Here is a 17,447-nt window from a genome sequence, read left to right on the forward strand (position 1 = left end):
GGATATTTAGCATTTTTATAAGCATTAAGCAGCGCTCGAATCTTGGCTCATTTTATTGCTTACTCTACGGCTAAGACATTAGATGCTTGTCTGGAAGAACTTAAAAAATCTCTTATAAACATATTTTATGTAAATCGAGATAAAATTTTTTTCACATACTTACTTTGTATTTCATAACTTATTATTAAAAAATCATTTATAAATTACCTATAAGTTATTTTAACAGGGTCCTGAACTTTTGTACGTTGGTAAAGTAGCAGTAATAATATAATAATAATAAATAAATAGATAGATAGATAACACAAAAGATACCTGTGCTGTGGGAAGTGGCAACTTTTCAGTTGTACTGGAAGTCGCCGTCTCATCATCACATCATCCACGTGGCGACGTCTCAAGGCATCCACTATTACAGATGCCATTCCGGTTGACTATTTTAAGCCGCTGGCCTTCAAACCTACTCCTTCCAATGATATATCTAACATAAAAATAACTGACAAATTTACAAAAAATGTATCTTATATTATCTTCTAGAAATACATTTATTCGCGAAGAGAAATGGGTGAGCGAGATATATAATTAAGGCGATAATATAGAATGTTATTGATAAAAATAAAAATAAAAAAAGTTAAAATATCAGACTTTTTTTTTAAAAAAATGTTTTGTAAATATGATTATGTTATTCTCAAAAATTATGTCCTACATATAATATATATGGAATTGGAAGATCATCTTGTTTCTCATTATAAGTCATTTATAATTATAAGGTATTTATTGATCATCTTCTAATCTGATCTTTATTTAGTTTTTATTGAAGAGAGAGGGGTGTGATGATAATCTATAAATATGGAGAGAGGGGGGAATTTTAATCAGAATAAATTTAAAAACTTTTTATCAATTTTAAGATGTTTTTTACTTGAATTTTAACATATTTTTTAACATGTGAGAATAAATTATAACTGATGTATAATAAGCATTAGAATGTACCTATATAAATATATGGTGGCCAAAAATAACCTATATACATATAGGAACAAAAATATGGTGGTGAAGGCTAGATTCCACCCTAATGAAGCCCTGGGCGTAGTGCAAGTTAACTTTTTGTGGGCAATCAAATTCAATATCAGTAAAAGCTTCAGGAGATTCCCCCACCAGCATATATTTATAAGTAGGGGAAAGGAGGTACCTAGTTGCTTGTCATTGTTTATTTTAAGGTCAGTTTTATTTCTTCTTTTGCTATAAAGCAGATTCCAAAGCCTTTGCCTTATCCTTTTAACATCTATAGACTTGAGTGACGGGAATTCATTCAGGCATCCCCCACAGTCATGAATATAATATATATATATGATCAAATTATTATGTTAGGTGGGTTAGCTCGTATATTTAATTAACATATTGGTGCTCTCCAGAATAGTGGCTGTGTCGTCCATTCAATATATATCTGTAGGTTTCCGGTTCTTTTTATCATGGACTAGGTTCAGCTTATTTGTAATAAATTGAAAAGACCATTCAAAAAGGAATATTGTCTGAAAGTGAAGGGCAAGATTATTGGGGGATAATTAAAGTAGAAGTTGGGCGGACAAAATCAATCCCATTCTCAAATTTTATGATGATGAACACGTACGTACTATCTCATCAATATTTTACAATTGCACGAATCCCATTTAATAACCAAAAGGATACATTGTGAAGTTATATATAATTAATAATAAACATGAAATAAAATTGGTGGGTCAGGCCTCTTGAACCCACTTGATTGAGACCTAAGTTATACCCTTCAAAATTTTCAAGAGCAGTTTATATATATTGTTCCCCATGCACACATTTGTATATGAACGACGCAACAACTTTGATGTTTTTATATATAAAGCTACATGGTATTATATACTGACAAAGGATTTTTTCTTATACAAAGCATTAGTGTTCAAGCTTTTTTCGTGCACTAAAAAAGACCATTTTAATTTTGTGAATGGTACACTACCAGATACAAGGTGCCAAAAGGGCCCTCGTCAATAAAAGACAGCGTCGGCCATGCGTGCAAATAACTTCAAAAGATACATAGCTAGCGGCTCTAATTAATTAATGTGGATTGAACTGCAGAAAAGGCATCTTTTGCTTAAACAATAATATCTTAATTAGCTCATTGTATTATATCCATCGAACACATCATCATCATCATATTCTTCTAGTGCGTACATCTAACTTGGGGAAGAAGAGATGATGAGATCCTGGACATTATTATTTCTAGCTAGTTGTTTAGTATAAGAAAAGCTTAAGGCCATACATTTTCATGTTTATCTGGTTTGATTGAAAAGTTTGTCTCTTTTTTTGATCATCACCATCACTTCTTTGCTTTTAAATAAATAATTAAAGACTTCACCTAAACCAAAAGCTAAGCATATCCACAGAGGAAAGTAAGCATAGTCGTCATCAGCTTTATGCCTTGCTTTTTTTAAATACAGTACTCCTCCGGTCTTTATTATAAGACCCCATTTGACTTTTTATTTGGTCCTAATTATAAGACCCCAATCCATTTTGTCTCTTATATTTATGCATTTTTTTCCAATATAATCCTTCTAATAATGATAGTTTTAGCCAATATACTTAATTAGCAAGGATATTTTAGGAATGACAACACTTATTTATTATAAATAACCAACTTAACTTACTTCCTTAATCTCCTCAAATAAGTCAATTGGGTCTTATAATTAGGACCGGAGGAGTACATTGGTTTGGCACTAACTTGTTTTTAATATGGACCTCAGTTAAACTAATCGCTTTCATCACACACACACACACACATATGACTTAATTAAATCAGCAATAATTCTGCTGCATAAAAGTGGGGTTTCAATGTTCAGCAGACAACACAGGTCATGACTTACTCCAACAGTAATCCCAAGTGTCTATTTTCTAAATCAATAAATGACAACAAAAAGAGGGACACACCCGGACTTTTAATGACGATTAAAGTGTAAATATGTCCTGAAATTTTTTTTCTAGTTCAAGATTGTCTCAGAAATGTTAAAATAGAACAACTTGTGCTGTTAAAAATATTAATTTTTAATGGAGTGGTAAAAGTTGCTGCGTTTTGAAACTTTTGGGGTCACATCAAGCTCATAAAAACTTCCAAGGCAACATTATTTATATGAGTGAAAACTTTATAAATAAATTTATAACTTAATTCTGACTCTATTAACCCAAACATTGGGGATATTACAGCGGGGAGAAGAAAAATGATATGGCCATGATCTATAATTTAAGACAGTGAAGATCGAAGCAAGGCTGGAGGGGACATGAATCATGTTGAATAGTGTTGATTGAAAACTGAAAGGAACCGAACTAGTGCATGGCATTGAAGTACCACAAAGTACATACTGTACCATATGTCTGGTGCCATAATGTCAGGGTTCTGATAAAACCTGAGGGCATGGGCTCCCTTCATTGAATGTTCCAGTTACAAGTCGGTAATTCCATTAAAACAGACACGTACGTAAAATCTTCTCAAGATATTACTGTTCCTTGGTCTGAGGCACTCTCTGATACAGTTCTGATGGGCCCAGCCTACGTCGACTCATATAATTCAATGTGAGTATTTTTCTATTATCATCCCCACTCACATTTTTGTCTTCATCCAATTCCTCTCTGTGCAACCTATATATGGGCATGGTGTGGTCTCATCAATTAGATTCCTTTACACAGATCAATTATGCTTCTACATTCTACATATAATAGTAATGCTTGCGCTGTGTTAATTGAATTAGATCTGTAATTTAATATATATGCTCTCCTAGCGTATGCATTCACTTGAATGCTCATAAAATCCTCGGATACCGCATATTATATTGCTGACCGAAACTTTTGTCTTACAACGTCAATTTGTGGTCCTTTATTTTATTTTTTTACCCACCGATTAAAAGACAGCAATCTGATGACTTGATTGGAGATCAACCACTCTTTGATTAGACACGAATAATAAGTAACAAACGCTTCAATATAATTTTCTTATGTTATCCTCTAAAGAACTGCTGCTATATTACTTTGCACACACAGATAGAGAAACGACAACATATTAATCTTAATTGATTATCACATACTGATGATGGACGTATGTATAACAACAACATGCGTTATTATGAGTAAATAAAATGAACGAATTGCCAATCTATATACTAGTTGCATATAGGAATTATTGATTAGACAAATACTCACGAATCCAACAGCAATGAAACAAAAATTATCAATAACCCTCCTTGCCCACTTTTGTGTTTTCTGGGCCCTGTGTTTTGCTCATCCTCTGCACATATAATATAGACAAACATTGTAACAAAAAAAATATATTTATATATATAGACAAACATACAGACACACAGAAACACTTGAAAAATCTGCAACGTTTCAGTGTTATTCAGAAGCTAGAGTCCAAAAGGACGCTGTGGCTGCACATACATATCAATTTGCCATTCAGAAGTTAGCTAGGATTCTCTGACCCTGAAACAAAGTGAAACCCGCCAATACACGCCTGCTTTGCCGACAGCCAAGGTCTTGTTCCTTTCTATCATCAACCCCGGCCAAGCCACTTAATACAAATGTTCACGTTCCATCAATAGAATGCCATACTCGGAGTTTGTAGTACATGTTATTAGTTGGCAATTTAATACTGTCACCATGCAAGGCAATAAGTTTCATTTGTAATCATCACGAATAAGAAAATTCTGCACCATTAGTAAATTTCTCCGTGAACAGTTAACTGACGCTAAACTTTACTGCGGCATTGGACAGTGTGAAGAACCGTACATTTAAGTCAGTATAAACAAAAGCGTATAAACCCGCATAATGCCGCACTCTAAGATACATTACAGAGAAGATACTAGACACAGTGTCGGCAAAACTCTCGAGATTAGAGATGGGAGGTGATTATTCTGTTAAAGGGGATGCTGAGAAGTTGCAGAAAAACATGTATAGGAAGCAGAGGGTTCTCTTCCAGAACGTGGGACGCCTGCTGAATCCCATGAGTGATGGAAAAACATCAGCTTCTAAGAAACATCGTAAGGATATATGGCACACATGCGGGTACGTACGACGAGTGCAACTCGTGCGGACAAGTTTTAAAATATACTTGTGATTCGAGTTTACCCGAGTCCAAGACTAGCATAATTTTTTATAATGAGGCTGCAATTAATGGTGAAAATGTTTGAACTTGGAAGTAGTGAACAGTGTGGAGTTTGACTTATGATTGAATTGGAAGTTGGGAGAGGAAGTTAGTCGCACACTCTCTTACACCCCAAACGTGGTCTCTCTCAAGTCAAATCTTGCTGAGTAGATACACACATGCATCAGTATCAGATCAATTAATATATAACGTTGTTGATTTAACATTAATTGGCTGTACTTGAGATTCGCATCAGTCAAAGCAAGCTGTCTAATACTCAGTTTATGTATATTTTAACAACCTCTTAGATTCATATAGAGATCAATGTTTAGGACAAGGGAAAGGGGGGAAAAAATAAAAACGACGTGCGATTAAATTATATATAGAGAGAGAGGAGCAGCGGTGTGGCGTAGGAGTGTTGACCCAGAGAGTGAGCGAGTGGAAAAGCACGTGTAAATGTTGAGTGCAATAATGTCGGCTAGAGACAAAACACGTAAATAAAGTAAGGAGGGGCGGATTTTTTTTTTTTTTTTTTGCCCCCAAGGAGGGGTGGATGAAGGAAAGGACAAAACGAGGGAAAAGGAGAAGCAAAGCAAATCTGGTGGTGTGGCGAGGAAAGTACCATGTCCCTTGGAAACCCCATGCGAAGCTTCTTCTTCCTCCTCGCCGACAATTCCCCCACACCTTCCAATTGCAACTTTGGGCATCGTAATTACATGTTTTTCCTTAATCACTTTTGATCTCTTTACGTTAAGGGCAACACAAGTCTGAAATAATGCTGGCATGTAATTGTTTTCATGTTTTGCTTTTGTCAAGCGCTGTTAGAATTATTAACCACAGAGTCAGTTTCTGCCCGGACAGCCTCGGGTCAGATTTGCACTTAATCATGCCTGGTAGATGAAATCAGAATGCATTATATATATGTAAACTTGTATAGATCCAATATCAACAGTGCATCTTTGGAAGACGTTGAATTAATTAAGAAACACAGAGGGTTGGATGGAACGAAAGACAGTGAAGGGACAGAATCAAAACTTGGCACAGAATTGAACAACAAGAATGAATTTCAATTTAACGACATGTTCAAAATTCAAAGGCCATCCGACAGTTGGAGAGTTTGGATCTAAGAGATCATTTCTACATCAGAAAATCTAATAATTTGAGATGCCCGACTGCCCGTATTGTCATAGGTGAGGCCCACCTTCATTTTTGGGTTCTGGCTATATTTCCCTTCTAATGTAGGACAGGTCCACAAGTATCGGTTAGTTTCAGTGGAGGTCCATTGGACTTTTTTCCCTCCTTGGGCCTCTTTGATCTTTGGACCGGTCTATTTGGACTGCCTGCAATGAGCTCAGCACCGGTTCCCGATCTGATATTTCTTTTATTATCAAAAGCTAATGAACTTATTAACAAGAATTGATGCAGTTGATAAAAAATTAATTCATAACTCACAATGTGAGTTCAAATATTTCTATAAATACCACAAGATTAATTTTCACTTTTGAAATTGTTGTTTTAACAAAAACGTGGCCCAAAACCAAAATCTCAAGCAACACGCCAACACCCAAGTTGCTGAACTCAGAAGTGTCGCCAACACAACAGTAGCATCCTCATCAACATTCTGTCCGAGAAGCCTCTCTTCTTCGTTACGGACATGAGATCGAAGGTCGTTTTTGCCAAAGCGTGCGCAGAAATGTTCGCTTGGCGACTAACGTTTTTCACCCTCACAAGCCAATCTCTGTTCATCAAATCATGGATCTGAACCCAAAGACCCCACTGAAAGATACTTTCTTTCAACCCTCCCGCAACCCCCTCTGCATCCGTTTCCATCCGAATCCTCCTCCATCCATCCCAGGTTCCACGCCATCCCAAACGACGAAGAATAACCATTGCTCTGTTTCCGAATCGTTTTTTTTTTTTTTTTTTTGGGATACAAGTTTCCGAATCGTTCTAATGAAACAAGAGGATAAGCAGCGTGACTTCAAGTAAATAGTTCCCAACATAAAAAATATATAAAAGAGATTAAACCAAGTTTAAAATTTAAAATATATCCAATCATTAACGAGATTATGACCTAAATATGATATTATTAATTAATTAATTAATGAAAAGAATATGGCGGGAGGCAGGCGCAGCGCCACCGTAACAAAAGATTTGGGAAAAATTTTGGCGGGCGATTCAAACCAACTAATAAAAGCATGCAAGATACAGACATATTTCATCTTGTGCCTTTCTGCCCGTCGCCCGATAGGTATCCACACGTTTATCCCCACACTACCCTCATACCCTCAACTTATTTTCTTCTCTACACTTGGAACATTGATGGATCAGCCCCCATCCTCTGCTGTTAGACGCAGCTTGAAGCGCAAGCTCGAACGAGAATTCGCCGAAGAAGGAGCAGATCAACCAACGGCCGATCGTAAAGTGTTGGTTCTTGAACCTCAAAATTTTTTGAGTGAAGTTGTGTCGCAAGTCACTATTCTCAACTCCAGTTTCTCATCGTCTCAGTCGGATCGCCTCGCAGCCAAGCGCGCTGTTCATGTTCTCACCGAATTAGCAAAGAATGGTAACTACCTGAGCCTTTGATTATATATACTAGTATTTGCACCCTTGCCTATATAACCGTATGCTTTTTAATTATCTTATATGCCTCGAGTGAGTCGGTGTGTTTTGCTGCGGAATCGAAAAGTATCCCATGTTGCGAACTTTGATTTTTTGGGTTGTCGTCGTGATGCTTGATCTGATGATGTTTGCTGCGTTATTCTTTGTTTCTGATACTGCTATTCGCTCTTTAGTGTATCATTTTTATGATATTCATCTCTTTGTTGCAGAGGAAATTGTGAATAGTATAGTGGATTGTGGAGCCGTTCCTGCTTTGTTGAGGCATCTGAAAGCACCAGAACCAGTTAGAGAAGGTGATGGTGTTCCCAAGCCTTACGAGCATGAGGTGGAAAAGGGATGTGCCTTCGTCCTCGGACTTCTTGCTGTTAAAGTAATTAGCACTGCAGCCTTGCGCTTCTCTCTGTCTCTCTCCCTCAACATTCAAGAATATCAATTATATGAAACTCTGAAACGTTGTATATGTTCGCTGTTAGTCATAGAAATTATTAATTACTCTTTTAATTATATTAATGATAATGCTTAAACCTTTGGCTTCGATTATGAACTTCTCCATTCGTTGTCGTTTGCTCTGATACTAATGAATATCTGTGCAGGCTGTAGTAAATATTTACTTTCTCCTACTCATCCGTCAATCCACTTTAAGTTTTACAATAGTTGTTCTAGTGCAGATGACGATGTTGGTTTGAAGCCATTTTTTATCTGCTTTCAATGTTTTATGAAATCATCAAAATATCTTTTATTTTATTTTATCTTTTGGCCCAAATCATCAAAATGTCTTTTAACTTGGAATTGATTTCTTTTGGACTTCATCTCGAGCAGCCAGAGCTTCAACAACTCATTGTCGATGCTGGAGCTTTACCCTATCTTTTGGACATGTTAAAGAGGCACAAGACCTGTGGTAATTCACGGGCACTTACTGGCCTTATAAGGAGAGCAGCTGATGCCATCACAAACCTTGCGCACGAAAATAGCAGCATTAAAACTAGTGTGAGGTATCCTATTCTCCACGCCTTCGAAACATAATTTCTATAAATATTTTATTCCCTCTCTCAGAGGTTGACTGTACGTTCAGGATGGAAGGTGGGATCCCTCCTCTCGTTGAATTGCTTGAATTTGATGACGCAAAGGTAAAAAGGGCAGCTGCAGGGGCCTTACGCACCCTTGCATTTAAAAATGACGAGAACAAAAACCAGGTGAAAAACTTTGCATATCTACTTGGTTTCTCTTGTAGATTGTTTTGCTGTAGTTGATGATATGAATCACTAATTGCAGATTGTTGGATGCAATGCGCTGCCTACTCTTATACTAATGCTTAGATCAGAGGATGCTGCAATACATTCCGAAGCAGTTAGGCTCTAACATAAGTTTTATTCATATCTTTCATTTGTTTAATTTTCCCATGCTATAATTTTTCTAGAGCCAGCTGAATTAGGTGCTTTGTAGGTTGGCGTGATTGGAAATCTGGTCCATTCTTCTCCAAACATAAAGAGGGAAGTTCTTCTAGCTGGTGCTCTACAACCTGTAATTGGATTGCTTAGGTAACGTTACTCTGGAATTCTGATTTGTCCTTCAAGCTCTCTACCTTAATATTTTATAAAATACTTTTCTCAAGTTCAAAATTTTAATGGCAGATCTTGCTGTTCTGAGAGTCAAAGAGAAGCAGCTCTTTTGATTGGTCAATTCGCTGCAACAGATTCTGATTGCAAGGTGGATTGAATTTTGTGTTGCATTTAGATAGTGGCAAAAAAAAAAAAAAAAAAAACCGTTTGGATGGTTTTAGAAAATGCTCTTGTTGTGTCCTCCGTGCTTTTCTGTCATACCCTGTAGCCACATATGTTTGTTTTTCATGCAGGTTCATATTGCTCAAAGAGGGGCTATCCAGCCACTGATCGACATGCTTAAGTCTCCAGATGCACAGCTTCGGGAAATGTCGGCTTTTGCTCTGGGGAGATTGGCTCAGGTGATTATTACTACATTGGGCAATTTGCTGCCTAATCTTGGGCTTTAAAGGGTTTAAGCTATTATAAAGTGTATATTTTCTTTTTTATATATTTGTATATTTTAACTTTAGTTTTAATTTTAAAGATGACATAATCAAGGGCGCAATATAAACTTATTTGTAAGATTTATCACTAGCCATTTCTTTCATATTCCTTTTTGCTTTTTATGATGCTTCGTTTAGGACATACACAATCAAGCCGGTATTGCTTATAATGGTGGTATAGAGCTTCTACTCAATCTTCTTTGCTCCAAGAATGGGCCTCTCCAACATAATGCAGCCTTTGCTCTATATGGTCTTGCTGATAATGAGGTGAAGTCAGTTGCTTTCTTCTTTACTGAACCATCACTGCATCTGCATGTTCCCTTTCATAAACATCCAACTTTTTCTTAACAGGACAATGTTGCGGATATTGTTAAGGTTGGTGGTGTTCAAAAACTACAGGATGGAGATTTCAAAGTTCAAGTATGTTCACTTATTTTTCATTAACATGAAATTAATGGGTTTACATGGAACCTTTTCAGGATGATAAATTTGTTGTTTGTGAAGGTATATTGATAGAGAAATCCTTCTCTTTGGTTTATCAATATGGGTGCCTGACAAGTCTCGTGTGACTTGCAGCCTACTAAAGAGTGTGTAGGAAAGACAATGAAAAGATTAGAGGAGAAAATGCATGGACAAGTGAGTTTTTATTGCAAATTATCGATTTCTTTTGTTTGTTTAAATTAAAGATGCATATTTTATTATAATCTAGCTTTTATTTTTTTACTTTTATTTTATTTAATTTTTTTTTAATGTTGACAACATTGGACAGGACTCATCCATTTCTTTTTCTCTAGCAGGTACTGAAACAGCTATTGTATCTTATGCGTTTCGGAGAAAAGGTTGTTCAAAGACGTGTGGCTCTAGCTCTTGCTCATTTATGTTCCCCTGATGATCGTAAATCCATTTTTGTTGACAACAATGGTAAAAAATGATTCATTTGTGGTGTGTGCATCATTTTTGCTTGGATTCTAAAGTATATTTAGTTATTGTGCTACTGAATTTTGCAGGACTTGAGTTCCTGCTGGATCTTCTAGAATCTACAAACCTCAAACAGAAACGTGATGCGTCAATGGCACTTCACTCGTTGGCCGTCAGAACCACATCTGTCTCTCCCTTTGATGTTGCCCCTCTGTCCCCGATTCCCCAGGTAAACTACATATCTCATTTGCTTACCCCATTTCATCAAGTTGGACAAGGAGAAAAAATAAATATAATTTTCATGTTTTTGTTACCAGGTTTTTATTTCTAACTTTTATCAATAAAATGACGATACATTGGCAATACTATTTTTAAATACTCTGTGGCAGTTGCAGGAAATAATATATTTAGACATTTAGTCACTAAAAAAGTCATTTATTGTTTCTTAAATTAGTCTTCTAAAGGTTTTTTTTTCTTTTTTTTTTTAAATTTTAGTGTTAGTAAATAAGAGTCTATTGGCCATCGACATGACGATTGACATTGGTTAATCGTGATGGCATTTTTTTTCAAAATGCGCTAAGTCAAATTTTATGAAGTGATTGTAAAAATGAATGTTGTTTTGGAGGAGAAATGTTACTTGAGCCGGGAAAAAAAAGAAGAAAAAGCTATGTTGTTTTGGCTTAACCCTGTATTGATCTACTTTTACTTTTATTTATTCATTGATCCTTTGTGCTTATGTAAGGATCATAGACGTGATGAAAATTGTTCATATCGTATGAAAATTTGCTCTACTTACCTTAGGAAAACAAATTTCAATGAAAAATCATTTTGATTGTGATAGGACCCTCTAATATAACAGGACTTAAAATCTAGAAATAGATAACAAAGACTGGAATGACTGAAACTGATTATAATATTACTATATAATATGCCAGATTACAAGATGTAGGGTGATTTAAGTCACACAGATCACACTCTCACACTCACATACACGAACACAATTAACTAGCAGCCACACACTCAAAACACAGACCACAACACAATGATACCACACTCTAAAACAGAACAAGGTTGCCAATCTTTCGAGAGGTTGGCTCTCTCCTTCCCCCAAGGGCCAAGTTCAATTCCAAATCTCTCTCCCCCCTGGCTGAATCCAAATGGGACAATTTATAGGCCCCAGATATGACTTTCACACTCTCCAAAACAACCCATTGTAGCCTTTGACCTTAGTCTCCCTACAGCCACCCTATTTTCTACTTCTTTCGCCAAAATAGGAAGTCAAAGCTCTGACCCACAAAAGCACCCCTTCCTTTTTTCATGTATTTTCCCAAGTTTATAAAAAAATAATCCTAACAGATTGGATGAAATTTGGGTGACTTTTGGTTTCTTTAAGGAGACCGATTTGAAAAGTGAATAATCTTACGAGGATTATCTTGTGTACTGTTTTCTCTTGATTCACTCTAATTTTTACTGGTTTTTGTTTCAGGTATACTTAGGCGAGCAATATGTAAACAATCCTACACTTTCAGATGTCACGTTTTTAGTTGAAGGTAGACAGGTTGTCCCTGAATATTTTCCCCGCACATAATTAATTTTGAAATATGTGCCCATGATGTTTTGATTCCTTGTTTATCAGGCAAACGGTTCTATGCTCACCGAATCTGTTTTACTTGCTTCCTCTGATGCTTTTCGAGCAATGTTTGATGGTGGTTACCGGGTAGGCATTGATTAATGTTAATAATCTGTTTTCTTTTTATTATTATTTTATTAAAAGTATTTTGGGTCGCTGACTTGCTTTACTGGGAAACTCTTTCCTTCTTTCTTATCAATTATTGTGCGCAAAACAGTAGGTCTGTTGTAATTACTTCCATCTTTGTAACTAGTCACTTGAAAGTTAGGCTGGAACCTATGCTTTGTAATTTTAATCTAAAGCATCTATGCTGCTTTTTATTATTTTACTTGTCTGACTAGATTCAACGGTGCCGACATTACTTGGTAAAATAGCTATTATGAATCTGAGGGGTTTAAGCGTCAATAACCGCTTTGACATTCTTGGAATATGTAATGTAGGAAAAGGAAGCCAAAGATATACAGATTCCCAACATTAAATGGGATGTCTTTGAGTTGATGATGAGGTTTGATTCTCTGTCCCTTTCTTTGATGGATTTTTCATTTTTTTTATTGCTTTATCTGATAGATGTTGTGCTGTACATGACTTGATTTTCTTTGGGCGCTTCTAGATTTATTTACACAGGAACCGTAGATGTCAATTTGGATATCGCTCCGGATCTCCTTAGAGCTGCCGATCAGTATCTCCTGGATGGTCTTAAGCGGCATTGTGAATGTGCAATTGCTCAGGTAGGGAAAGAGTATAGTTTTATAGTTGATTTTTCCTCTATTTTTCAAATTATTCTATGAACATGTTATAATCCCATTGTTCATCATTTGTTCCCAGGATATTTCCGAAGAAAATGTTTCCCTTATGTACGAGTTATCAGAGGCATTCAATGCTATGTCATTGAGACAAGCATGTATATTGTTTTTGTTGGAGCAATTTGACAAGCTACGTGCCAAACCATGGTATGCTTCGTTGAGCGAGTTGAATGTTCTGTTCTTTGCCCCTTTTTTTCCTGGGAAAATGGTCCTGCGATCCTTTTTAGCATGGTAAAGCTATATTATTTAAGAATTTAAACTAAATTCATATGTTTTTCGTCTTGTTATTGAAATATGCAGGTATTGCCGCCTTATACGTCGCATCGTCCCAGATATACGCGAATTTTGCAGAAGTTTGCTTACGAAACCTACACTAGGAGAATCATGATTTGGTTTGAGTTACAAAACAACTCAGAAAAAGGAAAATTGTACATAGCTGTAATTGTTTTGATAGGAATCACTAGGTCATTTGTAGTCAATGAGCTTGTGATGCAGGGAAGATAAATTGCGTAGTCGTAGGAACATTCTGTTACATAGAATAGGATACTAATCCCACCATTCTTTAATGCCGTTTCTGGACTTACATCTGACCGTAACAAAAACAGCTAGCATCATTCTAATAGCAAAAGAATGCTGGTTAATGGTTCTGGCCGCGGTCACAAGTAATGAAAAGCTTTTATTTGACAATTCACAATTCGTTCAGTTGCCCAATGGGTTTCTTGTGTTAATTCCCTGCATGAATAGGGCACAAATCAAGCTATTATAAACAGAATTGGGCGATAGCCAATGCCTGTGCTAAACTGGCTTGTAATCAAGGAGACGTAAAATTATAAATTTGTTTGAATGCATTTCTCCCATGTCTGGTCCCACTTTATATTTAGATTTAGTTTAAAATATACGGGTGTCCCTAGATGATTAAAGCATTATTCAGAATTACATTTGAAATTAAGACCTAGGTCAGATGTCGCCAGAGGATTGGAGGTAATCTTTATTCTATCATCTTCAAAATTACGTATTATGCAGAGCAGAGTTTGCTAGTATTGGAAATTTTGAAACAAATTTTAGCGTAAGATTAAATATTTGTGCCTTCCATTAAAAAACTTAACGTCGAGGTTACAAAATAAATCTCTGTCGAAATAAATAAGAAATATAATCTGAAGGAGAATTTGATGAATGCAAGCGAGACCCTAATGAACATTACGCAACTCAGATTTATGTCTCCAGGTTTGAAAGAAGTACAGCTTCGGGGTTTTTCCTTGCTCCCAACAGAGGTGTCAAAATCCGTGTCACTTCCAGTACTCATGCCTCACAAATTTTTTTGTGCTAGGTGCTGACTGGAAGTTGAAGTCTGAAACAAGGGAAAAACTGGGATGTTCAACACTATATGGCTAGACCTACAAGTGTACAGGTGGGAGCGATAAACAATAAAACCAGGAGAGAGAAGAGAGAGGAAATCATAAACAAACACCACATTGTTACTACGAATAATTATATTAAATCACCATGGCCTTTAACTAGCAATCAATCCATTTTTTAATATTACAACACAATTTTTGATTCTGTCTGGGGCAATCGAGGAATTGGAACAGCTTATCTTCAACAATTTCATCTTGCGATTGTCGAAGCACAAGTGGAGTCATCTTTGGGACCAGCTTTCTTTGATCGACAAGCCTGCATTGGCCGCTCAATCTGGAGTGCCTCTGCAGCTTCCATCTCCAATTGCACACAATATTTCCCAAATGACTCTTCACTAATCTGAAGTCTAAAATCTATGCTAAAGAGGAAGTTCATCTCCAACCTATTCAACTCACTTGTGATTATTCCTCCGAATTTTGCATAGTAGGCATTGTTGAAGACAATCTGCCACAACCATGTCAAGCAAGCACTACTTCAACTACTTGAAAAAACAAAGAAAGAAGCTATACGTAAAAATAATCTCTGTATCAGAACCCAATTCAACAAAAAACTGTCATATAGATAAACAAAAACTACCACAGACTTCTTTATTTGTTACTCCTGAATGACTTGGAGTTACCTATCTTTTGTAGTTAGAAAAGCACACAAAATTTCTGCTATAAAAAATAAGTAATGAAAACAATCACAGCAAGTTAAGGAGAGAATCTGTCAGCAAGAACATACGCATCATCCATAAATTTTGCTGCTAGCATAATGCTAGTTATCAGAAGCCGATGCACATTGAGTGAAGTAAGCTTAACTTCAGTGCATTGAAGGAATCTATCCACATAAATTTGCGCAACAACAAAGCAGGATGGGCTGCAGCCTGAGTACTTGAAGATACGGTCGATATACTTAGAAATACTCAGACTAGGTGCTCTTAGACCATGAAATACTGTAACTACATCTTTTACTTGCTTTGCCTCCAATAGCATTTCATTTCGCTGAACTGATCGCTCTAGAAGTGAAGCAACAAGTGATAAAACCCGTGGAATTCCAACAACTCCTTTGTCCAATTCTTTGAGCCCCAGTGAAAGGTATATATCTGACCTTACATCTTCAGATTCAAGCGCCAGAGTCCCCATATCCAACCTACAGAGCAACGAATAATCATCAATAGGATATTCAAAGTGCTATAAATTTGCGCAACAACAAAGCAGGATGGGCTGCAGCCTGAGTACTTGAAGATACGGTCGATGTACTTAGAAATACTCAGACTAGGTGCTCTTAGACCATGAAATACTGTAACTACATCTTTTACTTGCTTTGCCTCCAATAGCATTTCATTTCGCTGAACTGATCGCTCTAGAAGTGAAGCAACAAGTGATAAAACCCGTGGAATTCCCACAACTCCTTTGTCCAATTCTTTGAGCCCCAGTGAAAGGTATATATCTGACCTTACATCTTCAGATTCAAGCGCCAGAGTCCCCATATCCAACCTACAGAGCAACGAATAATCATCAATAGGATATTCAAAGTGCTGAAATATGCAATCTATCAAAGCACCTGGAAAGATCAAACCAAAGATAAACTTGATAATTCTTAGGATGTTCAATAATCAGTAACTTGAAAAAATAGTTATTTTCGTAATGAATAAATGGAAAGAATGATAACTGAATTTTAGTCTATCCATAACTATCTATCAATTCGGCCACAGAAAAATTGCTCTAGCATTTTGAATCATCGGACGGTTACCTACATCCCAAAACAAAATACCATCATATCGTGTATGAATGCCTTTGTCGAAGAATTCTCATCAGGGGTACTTAGATATGGGTTCCCAAGTAATTAGAAGTTTTATTAGATGCAGCAGCAAATAGTTTGGTAGGTTATTTTAATGAGGCGCCCAGAATGATTAAAACAACATAGTCTCCTATGTCATACCATGAAGCAACATCTGGAAAAATCCTTTCCAATTCAGCATCTACTTCAAAGGCATAACAAATTCTTTAGATAGAAAAGCATGTGGCCATATCCAAAAATGGACTATAAACTTCATTTTCCTACACAACTTCAGGCTACATGATCTTTGTCAGTTAATCATTCCCAGATCTGTGAGTACCAACTTTACTTCATTCTTCTTCTTCCTCTTGTTTCCTCACTTCCAAAATAGTGCAGAATACAGCAAATCTCAGCTATTGAGCCACAAAGCGTGATTCCCATAATATATGATAGATATTGACAGCTCCATAGCAAACAGTCATACTCTCCCGTCCCCGGATAATGAAAGAAAGGGAGAAGAGAAGGATGAAAGAGAGCACTTAGCTTGACCAACTAATCAAAACGAAAAATCAGAAACAAGAAAGACGACGACACGCAAAATTTAGCCAGAAGAAGAAACAAAACAACAAATCGAAATCCAAAATCAAAGCAGGAAACTAAGGCACAGACTGAGCCCAAGCCCTCAAACGCAGTAATACATCAAAAAGAGACACGACGAAACTCACAAGTTTTGAAGGGATGACTCTAACATAGAGCTGGTGGTCTCTTCTGCTACATAAGGGTAAGGCGCGAAGATGGCGACCTGAATCGAGGAACATCATCTTCTCCCTCAGCGCTGGCCATGTCTGATTTAAACTGGTCCCTCCGAGTTAAAGGAATAGCTTTATGTTAATTAATAAATAGGGGAAAAAATTCTCATGTTCTGCGCTGCAAGTTTGGTCTTTTCTCCAAAATATTGGTTGGTCGTTCGAGACTTTTTCACAATTTTTTCTAATAAATATAACAACGACGAAAGTGCATCATGGGTTTCTTGCCCTTTTTCTCTCTCTACGCTTTACGTGAAGACAGAATTTATCCCCCCGCTGCCATAACTTCAGGTCAGTG

General features: G+C 36.6%; 1 protein-coding gene and 1 pseudogene across 1 annotated transcript; one reads left to right on the forward strand and one right to left on the reverse strand.

The window, feature by feature from the left end:
- Positions 1 to 7,401: 7,401 nt before the first annotated feature.
- On the forward strand, positions 7,402 to 13,860 carry LOC114720679 (ARM REPEAT PROTEIN INTERACTING WITH ABF2-like; annotated as a pseudogene).
- Positions 13,861 to 14,675: 815 nt separating this feature from the next.
- On the reverse strand, positions 14,676 to 15,722 carry LOC114720683 (cyclin-P3-1-like). Its single transcript, XM_028906357.1, has 2 exons — positions 15,302 to 15,722; positions 14,676 to 15,026 (listed from the first exon to the last, which is right to left on the reverse strand). The coding sequence occupies exons 1-2, from the start codon at positions 15,704 to 15,706 to the stop codon at positions 14,772 to 14,774; spliced, it is 660 nt and encodes a 219-aa protein (XP_028762190.1). The 5' UTR covers positions 15,707 to 15,722; the 3' UTR covers positions 14,676 to 14,771.
- Positions 15,723 to 17,447: the final 1,725 nt, after the last annotated feature.

This window comes from Neltuma alba, unplaced genomic scaffold (assembly GCF_004799145.2).
Source record: "Neltuma alba isolate B1F8T4 unplaced genomic scaffold, ASM479914v2 tig00011994_pilon, whole genome shotgun sequence".
Taxonomy (NCBI): Eukaryota; Viridiplantae; Streptophyta; class Magnoliopsida; order Fabales; family Fabaceae; genus Neltuma; species Neltuma alba.

Excerpts from the sequence above, each read along its gene's own strand:
- LOC114720683 (XM_028906357.1), bottom strand. The coding sequence starts at position 15,706 with ATGGGGACTCTGGCGCTTGAATCTGAAGATGTAAGGTCAGATATATAC. Across the intron at positions 15,027-15,301 it reads AATTTATGGATGATGCGTAT|ATTGTCTTCAACAATGCCTA; the intron begins GTTCTTGCTGAC and ends TGGTTGTGGCAG.